This window comes from Alternaria hordeiaustralica, assembly GCF_023758085.1.
Source record: "Alternaria hordeiaustralica strain BMP 2776 chromosome Unknown scaffold_6, whole genome shotgun sequence".
In the NCBI taxonomy this organism is placed as follows: domain Eukaryota; kingdom Fungi; phylum Ascomycota; class Dothideomycetes; order Pleosporales; family Pleosporaceae; genus Alternaria; species Alternaria hordeiaustralica.
This window is the reverse complement of record NW_026056778.1, coordinates 1448171-1469009: the sequence shown is the minus strand read 5'-3', so window position 1 is coordinate 1469009 and position 20839 is coordinate 1448171. Positions and strand designations below refer to the sequence as shown.

The window sequence follows — 20839 nt, the reverse complement described above, 5'->3', positions numbered from 1 at the left end:
GTCCGTCTTTTCCCACTATTCAGCCTTCAACAAAGACGATAGGTTTCCTATATGAGTTGTTAGAAAGATCTTCAAATCTAGCATACTGGAAAGTCCTGCTCACCATGATCACACCAGCCCTGCTGAATGAAAGATAGACCAAGAAGATGTTGTAGACATAACAAGAGCATCAAAAACACCAAGTCTTTCTACCGCTTCAAAAAGTAGTAGGGAACGATAGCAGCTCCCACCATAGCAGAGATAGCCAGCCATCTCATCAGACCCTTGTTGATCATCTTTTTGGCCAATCTGTCGATCGCTTCTCCGTCGTTGATTCTCGGGAATGGAATATCCTTCGGGACCTCCTTCCCCAGTGCCTTACACAGCGGCTCCCAACCCTCCTTAACATCGAAGAAGAACAGTTTTTCCTCGGGCACCACCCTCTTCAAATAAGCGATGTGCGCCTCGTAGTCTCGGGTGGAGACCCCATCATGCGTTCCATACACCTTGATCCATTGCTTCCTCAGGCCGTTTGTGTAGTCGACAAAGTGGCGCATGCCTGGGAGAGGAAAGAGTACAAAACGTAAAAACCACAATGTCGTTGCGTTTGTTATGACTCCTATGCTCTTCACCCACGCATCTGGATCCCGAGTCGTGCATATGACCAGCGCATCGGGATAAACTTCGACTAGCTCTTCTACCAGCACGTTGAATGGGATGTCGGTGGCTGCCGCATAGCCGTCCAAGCGCTGCTTCAGTAGATTGTGGAGAAGCTGTTTCTCGGAGGGCGACTTCGGTGGCGAATGATCAAGTATCTTCATCAACGGTTTGATCTCATTCTCGGCGCCAAGAGTAGCCTGCGTACCAGCGTGGTAGACAGGCCCGTTGAGCAAGATGCTCAATGCTTCGCTGAAGGAGGAAGTTCCGGTGCGTGAGAGGCCAGCACCGATTACTTGGAACTTAGTGCCTGGCTGAGCAACGGAGGGTTGGTTGCCCATTGTTGATGCTAGACTAGAATAATACTCACGAGGACTAAGTGGTTAGATAGCTATTTATATAGGTGGTTGGTCGATCTCGGATCTACTCCGGTGTAAAGCGGCCTGTGGCGCTCTCGGACCTGCAGACGGTTGCTCGCTTATAGTTAGCCCTTCACTGTAGCCAGCGGGATCACCCCCGGGATAGATAGATGCCATCCTTCAGCGGATTTAGCAGTACTCTGAGAGGATTGCGCATCATGGCGGCGCGCCTTAAAGGAGCGAACTTTTGATTAAGACTATCAGTAGGTTCTAATTGTGGTTGTTGGTGCGATGAGCCGCTGATTAGCTATTTGTCGCCGGCTTATAACCGCAAGCGGGCCGACGATGAGCTGTCAGTGTGAAGCGCAGAGGGTTTACAGAGCATTGAATGTAAATTGACGGTGACCAATAAGCCCGGGCAATCGACAGACCGGCGAGCAGGTGATGGCGTTGGTGCTGCTATGTACAACAGAGTGAAGCTGCGGTGAATTCGAAGGTCGTAGTCACCAGGTGTGATAATATTTCGTGAGACTCTTGGCGTCACCTCACATCTGGTGTTGTGTAACCGTACAGGTGTGGGGTGCGTGCCGCATCCGGTTCATCTTCGATTCCGTGATTATGTGGCGCCCGTAATTGACGTGAACCTTGAACGCCACAGTTTCTTAGGCCACAGTGCTTCGTCTAGACTATTCGGTCTTCGAGTTGAGCGCACCACCGGGGATCGGATGGGACCGACAGACTGCCAAGGTTACGGGTAAGACTAAACGTAGATGTACGAAATCAGCGTAGGCCTCACATGCAGTTCGCACAGAGAGACTTACTATGTCGAGAGAATTCTCTCATGAGAACAAACCATAAGGGTAGTTTCGCAGTTCTCTACGAAGCATCTTATGAAACTGGTGTACACCGTGTGCGCAGGGAGTCTCGACTCCTTGTACGGAATCTTTTGAAGTCGCCGGTCCTTTTTCTGTAGACTTTGCTGGACATAGATGCCATCCGTGCGGAGATGTGGACACAGGGGCTGAGCTAGTTGCTTCAAGTGCTGTTGGATATCGATTATGCTCAAGTCGCCAGTGCCGGCAATAATGGTCCATGATGGGTGACCACTAACCCTCCAGGTGTCGTCTGCAAGATTCTGTAATCGAGTGCAACAATACCAACTTTGTTCAAATCTCCAATCCGACATGCGTGATTTCAGCTGGTCGTACGTGAGATAATAGTGAGAACAGATACGAAAAGCAAGATTTGCACCATGGCATCTTCGTATATGAGGGGATCGCAGCATTTCCGCTGGAGTGAACATCCGCTTCGGATGAGTTGCGTGGCAGGCTGAGCAGAGGAGCTCGGCTTGTCTTTCTTCTTCGGCCAGCTTAAAGTATCGTTCGTTTTCAACGTCCCTCACAAGTCTTTCCTTCAACACCTCCCGTTCGTGTACATCCAGGTCAACATTTTGCACGTCGTGCAAGAGCAAGGCGTATCGGCGACACGCGAGCCGCAGGCAATACTTGTCGCTAGGTTGCATCCGTTCTGCAATATCGAGTACGAGTTCAGGGGGCAAGCGATATATGTGAGAGGTACTGGCGTTCCGAATCTCGATGGACTCTGCGAGCTGATTGGCCTTCTTTCTGCGCTTCATTGTTGGGGGCCAGCAGTTGTTCTTGTACTCTGTCAAGAATCTGGATAAGGAGACGTGCATGGTGGGCGTCCTTGCTGTCGTGCGATGGGCGTCTGGCGTGGGCATTGTAGATGCTGATTTCGTTGTCGTGAGCGACAACGACGACGGAAAGACACATAACTCTGGCTCTCAGACGAAACTTTGGTAGGACGTCAGTCGATGGGTAATAAAAGACCCTCGGAGGGGTAATGTCTACGTGGATTCATGGTCCAGGGTCAACAGGCGTCCTCGGTACCAGTACCTGCGCTTTGTTCACCGATTTGAAGACGATCTTAAACGCTTATTGCGGGAAGGTAACGTCATGATCTGAGGTTTTCAAGACACAGTTGATCGTTCCACGGCCAGCGGCAATGTGCCTGTAATGATGAAGCGTTGGCGCTCTCAGTCCCCAGCCTCGTCATGGCTTTCGCTCGAGTTGTATGCATAAAATGAACACGATGATCAGATTTGCGACGCTGAAAGAAACGAACGAGCTTGAAGAATGCGTGAAAGGAGTTTAGGCGTAATTGAGGGCAGTTGCAGATGTAATGTTCCAAGGTCTGCCCGAAGCACGTGCGGCGGCGCTAGTGGCCCTTATGTCATCACAGATTGTGCTAACTTTTTGATAGTAGGGCAACCATCGTCACCAGCAGCTCGAGGCCCAACACCACCAACCTATTCCGACGTGCATCTGTCGCTAACGCCCTATACCCTAACCACACCAATCGCACACCCGAACAACCGCCAAAATGGTCAAGCTCGAAGAGGTTATGGACGAGGAGTTTGTGCGCGAGCAGGAAGGCCCGCATGACGACGATGAGTGGGACACCGACTCTGGTACGATACCGCAAACCGCTCCTTATATGTGTCTGGCGCATGGAGCTGTATTTACCAGAGATGATCGAATGCTAAAAGTAACACTACAGAGTCAGACACATCCTCCATCCACTCCGTAACACCCGACGAAACCCTCTACGACCGCATCATTGCCCTACAAGACATGATCCCCGCCAGCACACGCCGATCCGTCTCCTCAAAAGCCAACACAATCACTTCATGGTTCAAGAGCGGTCTGAACATGGGCGGCAAGACTCTTTGGGTAGTGAGCACAAGTGCGCTGCTGCTCGGTGTGCCATGGGCATTGGCGTACAGCGAGGAGCAGATGATTGTTGAGCAGGAGAGGGCTGAGCTGCAGGCACAGAGGGCGCAAAACGAGGTACGTGAAGATATTTTACAATGAACGCTTTGCAACATCTTACTAACTTTCGACAGTTCATGGCTCCCGGAGCGCCCGTACCTGGACAGCCAACAGGCGCAAAGCCTGCTTTGTAGACGACAAAAATTTCGATTTGGTGTTTCGACTGGAAGCGACTCAAATATTAAAAACGTTGGGCTCTTCACATCTGTTTTATTAGGATGACGGTGCATGGAACGGGCTGAACCTGTACATACAGCGGCGAGAGTTTTACGCCGTAACGATCTGTACTATATTTCTCGACTCCACGATAATGTATTGCGTCACATATTCATCTCGCACACACCCCAGTTGTTTCTGTACATTTCATTTTTTGTGCCCACTGGCTATGCTACTATATGTACAAATACATCGTCTCATGTCGACATACAAACGTCTGGCGACATAGATGCTTCGCGAGATCCCGGTCTACCAAAGCTCGTATCCCATCAGATGTCAACGTTGCGCCTTTTACATTCATAAATCACCCCAGCCGCGCGCATGCAGTACCGCGATCATTCCGCAGATAGTGGGATGAGACCAGGAAAGCGGGGACGCTGGGTTTGCAGACGACGCTCGCTCCAAGAAAGGTGGTAATACAGCAAAGAGAAGAGTCATGGTATTATAGTCGATACATGGGTGTGTGGAGAGGCGTTTAGAAGGGGATCGAGCCGGCTGACATCGCGGCGCCCTGTTGTTCTTGCTGTTCCATGACGGCCTCGTCGGCGGCTTCTATCGCAACGGCCAGGCCAAGCTTGGCAGCGTTCTACGAGTTTGTCAGTATTTGCTGTCGACTGAGGATTGGCGAGACTTACGCTCTTGTGGTCGATTTCGCCTGAGAAGGTTACGCGGATTGGGGGCGCAATCATCTTCTCCAACAAACATGAGACCTTGCCCTGGTTGTCGATCTGCGCCCTGTACGACGATTGACGGAAGTCGTACTTGGCACCGATTGTGACGTTGCCCTCCTTCTGTGGTCCAGCCATGGGTCCTCCGGGGCCAATTCCAGCGAATGCAAGGTTGCAGTTGATACCAGTCTCAACCTTGTCTGTAAGCCTGCGCCAGTACGAAGCCTCCAATACACCACGGTCGGGAATGATCTGACCGCACGCCATCCAGTCGACAGCCCTGTAGCGTGCCGCATACGAGACGTTCAGCTCTGGTGGGTATGCCATAGCGGGGCGGGTCCAGAAAGCATCGATACCGAGCGAGAGCTTGGGGGTGACGGCCTGGAGGTAGCTGGCCATGAGCATGCCGGTGATACCACCATCGAGTATGGAGGGGTTGACAGCCTTCAGCGAAGCGGAGAAGTCGGCGCCAGTGTAGTCGTTCTCGAGCGACACCATGTTGCCTTGTGATGTGAGCTGGACGGCGGCCTTGGAAACGAATGCTGACGTCCAGCGCCAGTTGAAGCGACCGGAGAAGGCAAGCTCGTTGTCGAGGTTTCCTTGCATGAACACCTTGAAAAGTCAGCTTGAGAAGGCTGCCGACGATATGAGCGACAAACCCGTGGTGATCCATAGAGAACCATGTATGAGTATGGTGGCATGACCTGCGATCCCATGGACAGTGAGTGCGCAACCTGGAATAGAGGAGCGGCGCTGAAGGCCTTGGTGAGCTCGGCGCGCAGGCCTGAGAAGCTGGAGTTGTTCAGGAAGACATCGCGCTGGACCTCTCTCGCAATGTTCTCGACTGTGCCCGGGTTGCTAAGGCCCAATGCCTCTCTCCGCTCTTGGAACGCATCGTATACATTTAGGAATTGTGCGAATGGACCGGTGTTGGCGGCGCGAGGGCGTGATAGGATGTCGGCGACAGCTTGTTCCTGCGCTGGGTTGAATTGCAGCGGAGTGGCCATGGCGAAAATATGTGCCGAGGTCAAACTAAAAACTCCCTACGGTGTGGGAGAGCTTGCACAAGGTGGGATGGAAATGGCAGTAAACGGTTGGAGGGCGATGTTGGGTCGCGTTCGCTAGCATGACGATATCGAACAGAAATTCTAAAGTCGTCACGTGACGTGACCTACTGACGCTAGAGCTTATCAGATCTCTAGTACCCAGGACGTGCCGTCGCCCGTTGATACCATGATTGCTTTTTGGGATCATTGACTACCTAACCCCGCAAAGTACTGCCTGACTACCTCCAGACTCCAGACCCTTCTGCGACACTGTTACGTGGAACTTGCTGCACTTGACTGTTACGGGTTGCCGCACCTTGTTTGCTGACATCTCTCGGCAAACGCTATCATCGCCGGAACCTTGGAACTGTGACCTTTGAACCGAACGCAACTCTATTTCATTGACATTCGACCGTTTCTCCTCCCGTGCATCTTGCACTTCTTCCCTTTTCCATCACACTCTTCCAACAACCTGAAGAATTTGCAATTATGGATACCCTACTGTGAGTGCCATGACCCCACTTTCCGCAGCGATGCGAAAGTACCAACGCAGGCCACCTCCTGAACAGGACATTCACTTATCATGCACAGTACCGCTGAGATATACGCAAACTCACCCCGCTTCCGGCGGCGGTCGAGTACTTTTGTCGACGCAATCCACGACTTACCCACCAAAGAGGAAATGGCTCCCGCTCAACTCTATAGCACAGAGTCAGGCCGCCTCTTCCATTCCGGTCGCATAGTCATCGCCACCTGTGGACTACCAGCTCGAGGAAAGACACACACATCCGTCGCCTTAGCCCGCTACCTCCGGTGGCTGGGTGTCAAGACGCACGTGTTTCATCTTGGCGATTACCGCCGCGCTACGCTAGGTCCGGATAACGATGTCCCCGACGACTACTTCTTTCTGAACGCATCGCCGCAATCTGTCCTACTACGCAATAAGATTCTCAAGAAGTGCCGTGAGGACATCTACCACTTTCTGGAAAACGACAAGGGCCAGGTGGCTATTTACGACGCCGTCAATGCGATCAGTCAAGGCCGTAGATCTTTAGCGAAAGAGTTTGCCAAGAACGGGATCCAGACAGTCTTCATCGAATCACATTGCACCGACGAGCGCATCATCCAAGAGAACGTCCGCCGGGTCAAGATCTCTTCACCAGATTACCAAGGATGGAAAGACGAGGATGCGGTTCACGATTACCTAGCACGCATCAACGCGCGGATACCGCATTTCGAAACTATGGAGGAGCCGGACCTACACTGGATTAAGATGATCAACGCTGGCGAGCGAGTGGTAGTCAATAATTGCGCATTCGGATACCTCTCCCAACGAATCGTCTTCTACCTGCTCAATCTTCATATCAAGTCACGGCAAACGTACTTTGCTCGGGCAGGAACTACGCGAGAGGAGGACTCGTACAAAGCAGATGCAGACCTATCACCAGCAGGTCATGAATACGCCAAGAAGATGAGCGAAGTACTCTTGAAGTATCGCGAAGAGGAGAAGCAGAAGCTGATCGAGTCGGGAGCAACTGATGCATCGCTGAAACCGTTGACGATCTGGACTTCCACGCGCCGAAGGACTGTACAGACATCAGAGGTTCTAGCCTCCATGGGCTACCGCGTCAGACAGCGATCGCAAATGAGCCAGATGAACCCTGGTGTATGCGAGAAGATGTCAGAAGCCAAGATCCGCCAGGAATTCCCCGAGGAAGTCAAGAAGCACGAAGCTGACCCGTACCACCATCGATACCCGCGCGCAGAGTCATACCATGATCTTGCAGTGCGCATGGAGCCCATCATCCTAGAGCTTGAGCGCGAAGAGAACGATCTTCTCATCATCGCTCACGAGTCTGTTCTTCGTGTGCTTTACGGATATCTGATGGCATGTAACGCAGCCGACATACCCAAGCTCGAGTTCCCTCGCGACGAGATCATTGAGGTAAGCTCATCTATACTACTCGCTGCCATCCTTATCCTTATATTAACACCCTCCCAGATCATACCCTCCTCCTACAACAACGTGGCAAAACGCATTAAGATTCCCGAGCTACCCGAATCCATGGTTCCCGGAAGCCCCGAAGACATCAAGATCCCCGTCCCACCCAGTGGAGCCGTAAGTCCACTATCTGGAATGGGTACCCCTCAAGCTGGCTCCGGCACCGCGACACCCCAGCATGGTGTGCAACCCCTGAATTTGAAGGCACATATTAACCCTTCTTCTTGATCAGGTGCGGTATCGATGTCGGTACGGCGCTACGTTTGATAACGAGCGATCGAGCCAACAGACGGACTATGACTCGGATTGAGGGACAATTGTGGTGCGTGCGGCGCAACGAATGGCTTTCGGATAGATGATGAGGATTTCGGCATGAGTACACGGACGGACCTTTGTCAGGGCGTTGGGGTGCGGTGTGTTGAAGACCGTCCTTAGATTACACTTGGCTTCTTGACCTGTTATTCAACATCCTTATGAACATGACCTTCTCAGTCTCCATCATCACTATGCTTTGTTTGGTAAGTTCAAGGCGAACAGATCTTGGGTTTTATGTTCTTCATTGCTTCATGTAATGATGGATGATGTCTTCGTTACCGTCTAACGACAATTCTCCACCCATGATCATATGTAAGCCTTGATTTCCATGCCGACTAACAAGGAAGACGCCGCAGCAACACCATATCGCCGCCCGCCATTCCTTTGTCAAAGTGATATCCAGAGAGTCTCTGACCGTGCCTTCATCACACTCCAACGTCCCCGCCATCCAAGCCATGTTCGTTACTCATTGCCTAGCGTTCGCACTCGAATATAGGGTCAGTTCAAGTCGTGTTAGACATAGTCGCAATGACAGCTTACTCATTGCCCCAACCCTTGTCGATAGCCCACTGCCATCCACCCCAACCATCATGATCACGGGGGCGGACCCTGAACGGCTCGTCCTCACGCGCAGCAGGGCACGCCCAAGTATCACCTAAACCGATGCCGTAGTACTTGAGGCCATAGCGAGTACCGTCGTTCTGACCAGGAGTGAGGGGGCGCGCGTCGGACGGCATCTCAGGTAGATCGAGGTCGAAGAGGTCGGGAAGAATACCCAGGAGGCACTCCATCTCAGCGTCAGTCTCGTGGATGTCAGCATAAGTGGGGGCATGGTGGTTCTCGAAGATGTCGAACGGCGGGGTGACAGAGGGAGCGGGAGCCGGGAAAGTGAAGGCGAAAGGGTGGGAGGGCTCTCCGAACTGCTGCATGTAGTGAGCCATGGAAGAAGGTTCTGGTGGGGACCAGCGTACTACGGGCGCGGAGCTCTCCAATGCTGGGACATGGCGAGGGAAGCCGCTGCGTCTCTGTTGGTTGTTAGGCTTCTGTGCATGCATTTCTGCGGGAGTGGGCCAGACTACAGTGTTCTCTGCACGGAACGGACGCTCGGGAAGCGTCGCCGGCATGAAACCTTGGAACCTCTCTGTAGGCTCTGCTTGGTAGGACTGGCGGCGCGGCATGAAGTTCGCATCGTCGGGGTAGATGTCGGCGTGCGAAGGCTCGGGACCTTGATCAGTGCGCTTGGTACGGGTCAGCGCGCGTGGACGTGGACGGTACTCTCTTGGACTAGAAAGCTCAGGTACATGATCACGGCGTGACGGCCAGTTGGGCGTCTGGAGGTTGCTGAAGCGACGGGGCTGTCCGAATCCCGCAGGACCTGTAGGTACTTGCTGTAGTGGTGACTGCATGACCGCTGGGCTGATCGAGCTACGCTCCTCCGCGAAGATCCTACGAGGACGTTCGCCCATGAAGCCAGGAGGCGCGGGAACAACTTTGGTAGACTGGCGTTCTTCATCTGCGCGCTCTGGATAGCGATCTTGAATGTAGCTCTTGCGACGTAAAGGTGTCTTAGCGGCGTCGTCCTTGTCCTTGCCGCTGAGGTATTGGGCTAGGTCATTCGCGGTTAACGGCTTGTCCAGCGCTCGTCCTATGAGCTTACCCAATACGCCTTCTGAAAGGCCTTCAGAGCCGTGAGACTGGAGGAAGCGTGCTGAAGAGTCGACGTTAGTCGTCTCGTTCTTGATACCAGGGAGATCGAGGCCCGCACTCAGCTCTCCGACGTCTGGCGCCTTGGAGTCGGGGTTGAGTCGCTGACCAGGGAAGAGGCTACGCGGACTGTTGAAAGAGTTTCCTGTGAGGTTACTGCGAGAGATTGCACTGGGTCGTTCACGGTTCAAAGTGATGTGGTGGTCTAGACAAGTCAGCTTCAATCTTCGCATCGTGATAAGATTGACGTTACCTTGTAGCATCTCCTGAAGAGAATCCAATGGCATATCCTCCTGCTTGAGTGGCTTCCGTGAGCTTTCTCCGAACTTGAGCTCTTCGTAGCCCTGGTAGTTGGGTCGCAGATCCCTAGTAGGCCGGAAAGGCGAGTCTTCTGCTATCCTGTTAGTGTTGCTAGAGGTGCTGGTGGATGAGAAGACTTACCATCAAAGACGTCTCGCATCTTCGCCTTCTGTCGCGGGCTGGTAGGCGGAGTTGGTCCTGCAAGTCCACCGGACATGCTGGTTTCGGCCGCAGTTGGACTGAAGGTTGGTGCTTCTGGGTTGAACGAGACAGACCTTCGCGAGGCTCTCGGCTGCTTCTGCTCCATGTTGTGTCTTTGTTACAGAAGTAAGTTCAAAGGAGAGCTTATTAAATGAGCGCAAGATGCGGTCCTTAAGTATAACCCTCAAGCCCGAATACGACAGTGAATGCTGCGGTGACTTGCGATTTCAATCGTCCGTCACCTTCGTTTACGGGCGCGACTCGAGCAGCAAACTCAGCTTGGCGTGTCGCAGTGAATAGCGATATAGATACAATACAACTTCCGTAATGAGCGACTGACTAAGACTGTCGTAGATATTCGAGCATAGCTGGGAGAGGAAATGAGTGTAGATGGTGTCGTTAGATTGACCAGGCGAGACTGGCTTGGACTGAGCTCGTGATTTCTACATCAAGCTGTGCAAGTGAAGGTGAGTATCGAGCGCCACATAGTGTGGCTTGCCAGGCTACCTAGGTAGCGCCTGATGCGAAGGTGAAGGTACACACCCTGCGCCATTGCGATGATCATGGTCAGGGATGTGGTTTGGGTGGCAAAACATGCCTTTGACGTCTTGGGCATATGCGAAGTGCTCTAGCATCGGCTCCCGCGCTTTTTATGAGGTTTGACGCCCCCACGAAGCCAGTCAGCGAGTGGGTGATCATAGACTAAACAGCGCACGGACGGTCTCGATGACTGCTCGCGTGAGACTTCTAGGGCAGCACACCAATCAGAAGCGAGCACGATGACGCCCTGACGCGCCTCATTGAATAGGCTGGAGTGCAACCTATGTTTAAAACCCTCGCACAACACGCCCCTTTGCGCCTGCTACATTCAAAGTCAGAGCTTCTAATTTTTTGGTCAGGTTCACAGCCCAGCTCACAATACGACCGCCTCGCTAATCTGTGGTAAACCACAGCACGCGACCCCATCTTTTTCCACCACAATAATGCACACTAGCTTCACCAGCATAAATCAACAAATACACCAGCCAGACCATCATACTCACCATGCCGATGATGTTCACCCCGGACGACACGTTGCTGTTCTCACCTAGCAAGAAACAGCCGTTTGCTCACTCACCTTATGGTCACGAGATACGGACTGCGACTCGATGTCAGCATGGACTCCACCCCTCCAATCCACAACATACTCCGTGGTGTTCCAAATGCACAGTTTCGCAGGCTAGAGCAAAGTCCGACGTTGCACTCAAGAAGCTGGTAGCCGAAGGCGGATTAAGACCTCCAGTGTACATGCGCGACCGACGGTGGAACAGGGCAAGAAACGGGTACCTGATAGCGAAGCAGCGACTCGAGAAGACACGCAAAGAGGAGCAGCTGCGCTGGGAGCGCGAGCGAGCGTGGGACGACGCTCACAGCCAGTTCAACCCCAACAACATCCAGGCAGCAGTCTTACCCAACAAATCACCCTCGTTGTGCCCCGTCTGTGACTCCTTGGTATCATCTTACCCCACAACTATGCCTGAGGCGCAACCCACAAAGTACGAGGCTTGGTGGGAGAGACCAAGCGCTCTTGCCACCTCACACATACTCGTGCGCCAGACACCACCACGTTCGCGCAACCAACATCCTACACCCTCGCAAGCACATAGGGGCAACCCCATACTGCGCCAGATAATCGCAGACAAGCGCAAAGAATTGCACTCGGACGCCAACTTGCGACGAGCCTGGGAAGCCCGAGACAAGACCGAGGCGGCACTGCGTCGCAAGCACGGCTTGGGCGACATGCCCATCAACAAAGACTTCTGGGACTACCCGATCTCTGGATACTTTAGTCGCCTTACCCATCAGAATAACAGAGAAATGGTACGTTCGGCGGAACGGCGCGCGCGCGGTAACACAGCGCGCCCCAGACCACCGCGCAGCTCACTGTCTTACTCGGAGACGACGGACGATGTGGAAGTCGAGCCGGGCTTTGAGGAAACGCTGAAAGAGAAGGAAGAACGCGAAGAATGGGAGCGACAAGTTCGGAAAGTAGCAGGCGAAGTTGGATACCTTTATTTCGTTGGCGGTGGCAACAACCTTTTGGAAACGTGGGAAGAAGATTACGAGCGGAGTGCCGACTACCTTGTTACGAGGAATGAGACTCCTGTAGCGGAGACGGCGAATGAGGGCGATGTCCACGATGGGAGTGAGACGACGGATGGTGATGCCGATGAGGAGGATTGGGGCGATGAAATGGATGTCGATGATGCTTAGGAGGGTGATGATGCATTCTATCATGTCAACAGCGCTTAGATTGCTAGTTGGTTCGTTGTATAAGAGATACACAGTGTATGGTTATATTAATGATTGAGGGGTTCAGACACCTCCATTGACATACGATGGACGTGCTGTGCGAATGAGTGTCGTATAGTGGATGTCATCGCTCGTGGGGTCGCTGTGGATCAACCCTGTGGCGCTTCTGGAATGCGTCGTGTGGGTATAGATGACATCGAGGCATGGGTTGAACGGACGATGCACAAAGCGTTGAAGACGCCGACACGTGGGTGAAAAGCTTGTCTAGCGCTAACCGATCTAGGTGCATGGAAATGTCGATCAGGAGCATGTGCGCAATCACGGTATGTTATCCAAAAGTTATACTTTCAATGATACATTATAGCCCTGTCATGTAAAACACACATCTACGAAGAAGTTCGAGTCCCCTCATTTGCCGCCCGTACGTCAACACCATTACCAGGCAGCTCATACATCACATCACTGCCCTGAACTTCCACAACGCCTACTTCACCCGAGCCCTTCAATTCCCAAGCCTTCTCCACAGTCTGGAGCTCAGATGCTTCCCTGCCCATGGCCTCATGCTTCCCTGAACCTGCATCTAGTTCGAATCTCTCTTTTTCCATAGCCTCAATTCCTAGTTTGTGCTCGCCATGTAACTCGGCTTTTTTGTAGTCATTCTGACTGTCCCCGTTCGAGGTCTTGCGTCGGAAAGGTACCCATTTCTTCTTCCAGGCTACGATCAGCCACAACGCCGAGAGCAATAGAATGCCCGCGCCTACGCCAACCCCCGCATATGCAGCCGAGGAAGGATTCTTCGGGCTGTTTGTGGGTGAAGGTAGAGGCAGATCTGAAGTTTGACTGGGTTCGGATAGTGAGGGGATTGACACGATGTTCGTGGAGCCATTATCATGAGACGCTTGACTTAGATTGAAACTCTGTGCTTCGTAGTTGACGGTGATGTAAGTTTCCTGCAGGAATGCTCGACCGAGCATGTGTTGTGCGGGCTCTTGAGCTCGTTTCAACGGGAAGTAGTATGTAGGGGTATCCACAAAAGGGTATGTGAGCCTGAGATCGAAAGCTGAATATGGAAGCGTATAGTTTGTTGCTTGGTCGTCAAGTCCGATAGTGAATTGTACCTCGGGGTTCTCGCGTAAAAGCCGTATATGTGTTGTATCGTTGACAAGATACAGTTCCAATGTGTCGTCCCAGACCAGTCCAAATGCAGTTTCAAACATCGCACAAGCGTCCTCCGGGAGCCATATCTGGGGAACTGCGGGATCAATTGGAAATGCAGTTTGCAGAGATGGTTTCGCTCGTTCCCACGAAGCGGCCCCATTAATAGTGATTGCAGTCAAGTGTATGAAGAACCAATTGCTCTTCTCAGTTGAGAATTTCCATTGCGTGGTAGTTTCAGGATCGAATCGTGAAGAATCGTACCCGCCCAAGATCAGACTAGCTGATGTATCGCCTGCGAAAATGTTAAGTTATGAGCTACGAGTCTTCTCGAATTAGTTACGTACGATTGAAAGAGCCCGCTGTATAGCCAAAACTCAAGCTAGGAATGGTTTTTGAATTCCAGAGTGACAAGAGGAGTGAAGGTCGTGCTGCCCCAGGGGGGCCGACGGAATCCGGGAAGAGACCAAGTGTCGCAAGTTGGAACCTCTTATAGAATGTCTCGGCGATATACTGTAAGGAGAGTTTGCGGTCTTGTACAGTTTTTCCGAGGTATACATCATCAACGCCCCATGAAACGAGGCCCGGGTTGTCTGCTTCGCCTTCTTCACTAACGTCGGGGTAGCTGCTCAGATATTCGGTAATCTCTACAGGCATACGACTACTCTGTACCCACTCCCAGGTGTCTGACGAGTCTCCGTAAAAGAAAGCGCACGTATCATTACACCATCTGCTTTCCCTCGGCACGACGACAACCGGAGATATTGGGCCAGGAATACACCGAAAAGACTGGACTGGATTGCCCACAGAAAGGTCGAAAGTTGACCACGGACCGTCTGCGCCGTCCCTATTCCACGATTAGTTAGATCTCGAACTCATGATCATGGGAAGTTACCAATGTCCGCTAGGTGCGACAATAAGCGGTTCCACAGCAAATGCCTGCACCAGGCAGCGCCCTACCCATACTGCTGCGAGCCACGTAGATAGCAAGGCATGGAAGCGAACAGTCATGATGTCTCAAGCCCCATGAGAGAGAGGAACCGAGACGCAGGACAATAAAAACCCAAGACGCAAGCAGACGGGAAGTACGCTTGAACATTGGGGGTCATAACGCCTCCTTGCCACAAAATTACAGGGGTACTGTTTGTCGAGCGATGCTACTGGTGAACGGAATGCCAATAACTATCGGGGGCCTGTATGCCAAGTAGTCTTACCGGTCTGGGTGCAGGCCGTGATAAGCTAACTTGCAAGAGAACGAACACCGTGCGGGCATGCAATGTAAACTGTATATCGGACGAGACCAATTCGGGAATCTGGAAATGCTTCGCTCTTGCTGAGAAGGGTCATGTATTCATTCTCTCATGATCAAAGGGTATCCAGACTTACAACTCCCTCCTCTTCCTCGCCTCCTCACCCCCCTCCGCAACCTCCCCCGTCCTCTTCAAATCCACAAAATCGCCCTCCTCCTCAAGCGCATCAACATCACCCCTTTCCTTTGCCTTCTGTAGTTCCTCCGCCTCTTTCCTATCAGCCTCCTTCTGCATCTGCTCATCTACTTCTTGTCTCTCTACAATCTCCGCTTCTTCACCGACCTCGCCCGTCAATGGGCCCTCGCTCTCTTCGTACCAGTCTGTGCTCTCTGTCCACTCGATGATCTTCTCTTTGGCTGTCTCGCTGAGGGTGTAGTAGCCGGGGTTGTTGCGAGGCTCGAACATGGAGGTATGGGCCCAGGTTTCTGCTGTAGCCTTGTCGTTCACGGCGGGCATGAAGAAGTCCTTGAGAGGGCCTTTGGGTAGGTTGCAAAAGGTACGGTCTTTGCCTGCCACTTTGCCCGTCCAGCCGTGTTCCTTGTTCTCGCTGTTAACGGCGTGGCCGAGAGTGGTGTGCATGTTGCAGAAGCCAAGATCGTGGCTCGTTGTAAGTTTCGCAATCTTCTCCAGTCGCTTCCGCATCTCTTCAGGGCGGGCTAGGACACCGACGAATTCTAGATGTGATGTAGCCCATGATACGCCTTGGGTTATCTGGTCTTTCTTCATGTATGCTGCCGCACCTCCTGCTGCTATTGCGCCCGCTGCACCGGCAAACATGGCTACCTTTCCGTAGCGTTGCCACAGCGGTGCCGATGCTGCGTCGCCAGTAGACGAGGGTGCTGGGAGCATCTTGCTCGTATCAACAGCCCCTGCCGCAGTGTCCTTGCCGCCCCATCCAAACGCGCCTGCGAGGTTGTTGTAGGCCGAGTATGCCGAGCTCGCGGTGTTCCAATGCTTCTCTGCGCCATGTGCCACTACGCCAGGCGCTATACCGAGGTATGGTGTGTCGAAAGCGAGGATGCCCTGTATGTACGGGAACATGAGCGCCGAATGGTCGGCAAGCGAGCCCGTAGAGCCCGTCTGCGAGTTGGACTGCGAGTGGATCGGCTGTTCCGCGAGGATGGAGAGGAGCGTCTCAGCCGCAACGATGCCGCCCATAGAATGGCCTACGAGTATCGTGCGCACCGAAGGGTCGACAGTAGGCGAGGGCGTCGAATTGGCGACCTCGAGGTCTATGACTTTGTTCTGCAGCCATTCTTTGAAGCGGCCGACGCACTCGTGCAGGTCGCCTCGCGTCTCGAACTGGGGGTACGTGATGGTGAGGACGGTGACTTTGGGCAGTGCATGCTGGAGGAGCGCCTTCACGTGGCTCGGGAAGGTCCTGAATGTTTCATCTCCACCCTATAGCACGTGTCAGTATCGTTTTCGCATTTGTTCGCATCGCATTTGGCGTCGCATTGCCCATGGCCGGGCCTGAGACATGGAGATACGACCCCGGCGATGACGTAATGGTGGTATCACGTAAAGGATACGTACCTTGAAGCCGTGGATGAAGCACAGCAATAACGTCTTCCTCATGGTCCTCGACTATGCTCCTGTGCACCTGCATGGTGGTGGGGCTGGGTTAGTGGAGGGCTGACGATAAGTCGACTGGGCGGGAAGGCGATTACGTCTGGGGTGCAGCTACGCTCGCTTACCTGGCAGGGGGCTGTTGGCCGGAAGGGTCGATTGCCGTCGAGCAGCACGGCGGCATGAGAGTAATTTGGAAAGGTTGGATAAATGCGCAGGCAGGAGGAGAATCACATGCAGGAAATCGAGAGAGTGAGGTATTCATGTGCTTTAATTCATCGTTTCACGCAAGCTTTCGCTGCTGCGACTGCTCTTAATTGTGTCCACATATGCTACATGACTACTCAGTGACACATGGTCTCTCTGACACTCCCGGCTGTCGTGACTCTTCTCTGCCAATCCATCAATGCGGGTATAGTACAAACAATGCAAACTCCAACGCCATATCGTGAGCCTCTTCGGCAATGCATAAACATAAGAAAGGTGTAGACACAGTGCTACCAACTGCTCGTGAGCAGCACGATGGCTACTGCAGATAGACTTGCTATCGACAAGTACGAAGCCTTGAGCTGCCATGATGCGCCTACAGCAACGACGTCGAACGGTGAGCCACCGCCCGAGTCAGTGTTTGACAGCTGGGCATTCGGTGCTTGTGTGGGATCTGCCGCCTGAGCAGTGTCTGTGGGTGGCGCGACAGAAGTCGTGAACGTTCCAGTGGCATTCGGATCCAGCGTCAAGCCCCCTGTTGACGAGCTCGTAGTTGTCGGTTGCGCTGAGCTGGTCGGCTCGTCATCCCCATCGTCCGAATCCGCAGTTGAACTTGACGGAGTTGACGTCGCTTCGATTGCTGAGTTTGTGAAACTTGTGGACGTTAAGACCGCCTGGGTGCTTGTTGCTTGCTCTGATGTCTTCGTGCTCGTCTTCTGTGCAGTCTCGCTCGAGGTCGTTACGATAGTTACTCCTGGACATAGACTCTGGACACCCAGTCCGTTCTGGAAGACGCCGATGATGCTCAACTCGCCCGCATCAACGTCCGCGCACTTGTCTTTTACCTCCTCCGCGAGCGCTGAAAGACCCCGTACGCAGGATGCGGTACATGTTGCGCCAGACTTGAAGTCATCGGCTGAGCATCCCGAGATGGCGGAGTTGTAGACGGTGTTGCAAGATGTTGGGAGGTTTTGGATCCGCGGAATGAAGGCCGAGAGCGAGACTGTTGTCGCTGAGGATATCGACGCAAGCGTGAGCGCCACCAAGGCTGACCGTATTGAGGCGGGTAGCATTGTGAGTGTTGTGAAGGTTTTCGTGAATTGGGGTCGGCAGACCCGTAGGTCTCGAATGGAGAAAGGGCCGTGACCCAGAGTTCCGAGTGCTAATCTCGAACTTCGATCACGAAGCCTGGATGTCCTGGTGGAAAGATGTCTTCCGGAGGTGGTGAGACGACTTGCGTTTGAACAGGCGGTATGACGTTTTCAAGACAGCGGGATTGTTTGTGTCGTGTGAAATTTCGAGTGCTGCCGCCTGCCGACTGCACTGGGCTTTTTGCTGTGATGTTCCGGTGACTGCGCGTTGCCGTGGACAACCGAATGCCAGAACTCTTGCTGTCAACCTTTTGGTAGAGATGGTGATGCGCCCCACTTCTCACGTATTGGGATGTCGACAGAACTGTTTCGACACAATGGTGTAACGGCAGTGCGCGGATATACCAAAGATCGCCTTGTCTATACAGAACTATCCAGAAAAGCTGCAATAAAGAACGTGAATGACGCAACACGCAAACGAGGGAACGACTGTTGTTTCTTCCTGGCACCGGGCCTGCAAAAGAGCGAATGTACTTCCGAAACGAACTGTTGGGGAACAAAGACGCACAGCGTTAAGAAAGAAAACAGTTCGCAGAAGAAAGGAAAGGAGAAGGGAGGAGAGCCGCGATCTTCGTGATATTCAGTCGCTCAACAACCAAACTCAGGCAGCGTTGGGACCAGGCGGCGGGACCCGCCACATCTTAAGGTAGATCTACAAGGACACCCGTCCTATCCGCACACAGAAGACCCTTACCTTGCCTTTGCCTCATCATAGCTCAAGTGGGTAGCCACGAGACGGGCAGTCCTTGTACAGCTATCTGAGTGTCGCAAGTGGCCGTTATTCAGTTTTCTGAAACAACGGGGTAGGCGGTGGTTAGTGTCGCTGCGGCGTTGCAGCCGCCCATTGGCTGGGCGAGCCAGCGCAGGCGTTACATGTCGCGACCGCGCTTCAGATGCAGGTACCCGGAGCTGGACAGGAGATGTGTGAGAGGTGTGTGTCGCGCGTGTACTTAATTGAGCTGCCTCGGCGGTTGCGTATGGACTGGCGGGCGAGGCGCGAACCACAATCGCCCGAGATGAGACGGTTACGGCGCCTGCGTGGCTGTGGCGCGTGGATGCGTTCGCACGTGGAGCCCAAGAGCCTAGAAGAGAGAAGCTATCAAGATGCGGACTTGGCTTTCTTGGAGTGTACGTATGACGGGTTTGACGTGTGTGTGATGGTTATGGATGCGAGCTGCGTCTACCCTGATGGCCGCTGTTCGCGCTTTAACTACCTCGCCGCCGCTTCCTTGCACGCAAACCTCCATCATCCCAGTACGACGACGAGTCCATATGCGGGGCTTCATATTGCAAGAGCTTTCGCATGATGGCAATTGTTTCATTGTTTCAATCATCTCCTCAGCTATAGTTCCTGACGTTTTTCTATAGTTTCCATATGCGCGCTGACCGCGTCCAGCATCCTTGCCATGCGCGGAGCTCCTTGATCTTCCTACTCCATAACGATAACGCTCCTGAACCTCACCTTCCCGCTTTCCATGTGCTTGACGGCATCTTCCACCTTGTCGAATGGGAACTTTTCGACCATGCACTTCACGCCCTGTTTCTCCGCAAAGTCAATCGCTTCCTCGCTGTCCAGCGCATGTCCGGATGGCCATCCATGGACCGATTTGCCCTTCATGATCAGGCTCACGGTGTTGACTGGAATATCACCCACAGGCGCAAGGACAAGCAGTTTGCCCAGAGGTCCAAGTCCATCAACCAGCGGCCCTATAATCTCTGGGTTTGGTGCCGTGACAACAATGAGGCTTGCGCCACCCATCTTTTGTAGTGCCTCGGCAGCGTTTTCCTTCGATGTGTCGATGTAGTCGTTTGCGCCGAGCTGGTGAGCAAAGTCCTTTTTGTTGTCCGAAGAGGATACAGCGACCGTGCGGTAGCCCATCTTGCGAGCGTACTGGAGTGCGAGATGACCTAGGCCACCAAGACCTTGCACGGCGACAGTGTCACCTTGCTGGATGTTCATCTTGCGGATTCCGTTGAACACGGTAACGCCGGCGCAGAGTAGAGGAGCGTATTCGGCGGGGTTGGCATCGGCGGGAATACGCACTGCAGCCTCGCTGCGGAGGGTACAGTACTCAGCATCTGACATCACATCAGTCCACCATCCGGCACATCTCAGTATTCGCCAAAAGAAAGGTAAAACTTACATCCACCATCCCGACTAACACCATTAACAAGCTCATTCTCGCACATCTGGAACATTCCCTTATTGCACGACTTGCAACTCCCATCATGAGAACCATGCCATCCTCCACCGACACGGTCTCCAACCTTCCACTTCTTTTCGCCGTCGCCGACTGCGATTACCTTTCCAATGACTTCATGTCCTGGGACGCGAGGGTAGACATCGCCTAGATGGCCCTGTTGCATAAAGCTGTCTGAGTGACAGATGCCGCACGCAAGGACCTTGATCAGGACCTCGCCCGACTTGGGTGCAGAGACGGGGACATCTTTGATGGTCCACGGCGCGCCCTTCTTCTCAATCACGACGGCGCGGCAAGAGGAGGGGATGCCGGATGAAGACATGATGTTGTTTGTTGTACGAGTGTGCTGAGATTGAGCAGGTAAAGTGCAGAGATCAAGCTTCCTTAAGCGTGGACGCAAGCGTTTGTAGGTGCAGTAGTCAAGACGGTGTTGATCTGTGATGTCAACGAGCTGAGGTAGGCGCGACCTAGCCCTCTTTTAACTCGCCCTCCGTCATGCATGTGTGCATACATCATCGTTATCACCTATCACCGTTCCTTTTTTCCCCGCATCAACCGACGACTAAACATTTAAAACCGTCCTGGTCGACCAAACATGCTTCCGCGACATCCCATATTACGCCCCGCGCAGGGCGATTACAAAGACAGTCCAAAT

The 20839-nt window shown here is 53.1% G+C and overlaps 9 protein-coding genes across 9 annotated transcripts; 3 read left to right on the top strand and 6 right to left on the bottom strand.

Annotated features, from left to right (window-relative positions):
• Positions 1-188: 188 nt before the first annotated feature.
• On the bottom strand, positions 189-977 carry J4E84_004389 (uncharacterized protein; the record flags this gene model as incomplete). The annotated part of the gene is made up of 1 exon (XM_049386994.1): positions 189-977. One exon carries the CDS (start codon positions 975-977, stop codon positions 189-191), a length of 789 nt encoding a protein of 262 aa, XP_049245764.1.
• A 2421-nt stretch (positions 978-3398) lies between these two features.
• Positions 3399-3981, top strand: J4E84_004388 (uncharacterized protein; the record flags this gene model as incomplete). Its single annotated transcript, XM_049386993.1, has 3 exons — positions 3399-3486; positions 3576-3865; positions 3922-3981. 3 exons carry the CDS (start codon positions 3399-3401, stop codon positions 3979-3981), a joined length of 438 nt encoding a protein of 145 aa, XP_049245763.1.
• A 557-nt stretch (positions 3982-4538) lies between these two features.
• Positions 4539-5738, bottom strand: J4E84_004387 (uncharacterized protein; the record flags this gene model as incomplete). The annotated part of the gene is made up of 3 exons (XM_049386992.1): positions 4539-4649; positions 4699-5343; positions 5391-5738. The coding sequence occupies 3 exons, from the start codon at positions 5736-5738 to the stop codon at positions 4539-4541; spliced, it is 1104 nt and encodes a 367-aa protein (XP_049245762.1).
• A 622-nt stretch (positions 5739-6360) lies between these two features.
• Positions 6361-8007, top strand: J4E84_004386 (uncharacterized protein; the record flags this gene model as incomplete). Its single annotated transcript, XM_049386991.1, has 2 exons — positions 6361-7722; positions 7780-8007. The coding sequence occupies 2 exons, from the start codon at positions 6361-6363 to the stop codon at positions 8005-8007; spliced, it is 1590 nt and encodes a 529-aa protein (XP_049245761.1).
• A 623-nt stretch (positions 8008-8630) lies between these two features.
• On the bottom strand, positions 8631-10405 carry J4E84_004385 (uncharacterized protein; the record flags this gene model as incomplete). Its single annotated transcript, XM_049386990.1, has 3 exons — positions 8631-10003; positions 10052-10189; positions 10240-10405. The coding sequence occupies 3 exons, from the start codon at positions 10403-10405 to the stop codon at positions 8631-8633; spliced, it is 1677 nt and encodes a 558-aa protein (XP_049245760.1).
• A 938-nt stretch (positions 10406-11343) lies between these two features.
• On the top strand, positions 11344-12552 carry J4E84_004384 (uncharacterized protein; the record flags this gene model as incomplete). The annotated part of the gene is made up of 2 exons (XM_049386989.1): positions 11344-11449; positions 11510-12552. 2 exons carry the CDS (start codon positions 11344-11346, stop codon positions 12550-12552), a joined length of 1149 nt encoding a protein of 382 aa, XP_049245759.1.
• A 425-nt stretch (positions 12553-12977) lies between these two features.
• J4E84_004383 (uncharacterized protein) lies at positions 12978-14403 on the bottom strand (the record flags this gene model as incomplete). Its single annotated transcript, XM_049386988.1, has 2 exons — positions 12978-14041; positions 14094-14403. The coding sequence occupies 2 exons, from the start codon at positions 14401-14403 to the stop codon at positions 12978-12980; spliced, it is 1374 nt and encodes a 457-aa protein (XP_049245758.1).
• A 725-nt stretch (positions 14404-15128) lies between these two features.
• J4E84_004382 (uncharacterized protein) lies at positions 15129-17905 on the bottom strand (the record flags this gene model as incomplete). The annotated part of the gene is made up of 2 exons (XM_049386987.1): positions 15129-16457; positions 17213-17905. 2 exons carry the CDS (start codon positions 17903-17905, stop codon positions 15129-15131), a joined length of 2022 nt encoding a protein of 673 aa, XP_049245757.1.
• A 1507-nt stretch (positions 17906-19412) lies between these two features.
• On the bottom strand, positions 19413-20506 carry J4E84_004381 (uncharacterized protein; the record flags this gene model as incomplete). Its single annotated transcript, XM_049386986.1, has 2 exons — positions 19413-20062; positions 20128-20506. 2 exons carry the CDS (start codon positions 20504-20506, stop codon positions 19413-19415), a joined length of 1029 nt encoding a protein of 342 aa, XP_049245756.1.
• Positions 20507-20839: the final 333 nt, after the last annotated feature.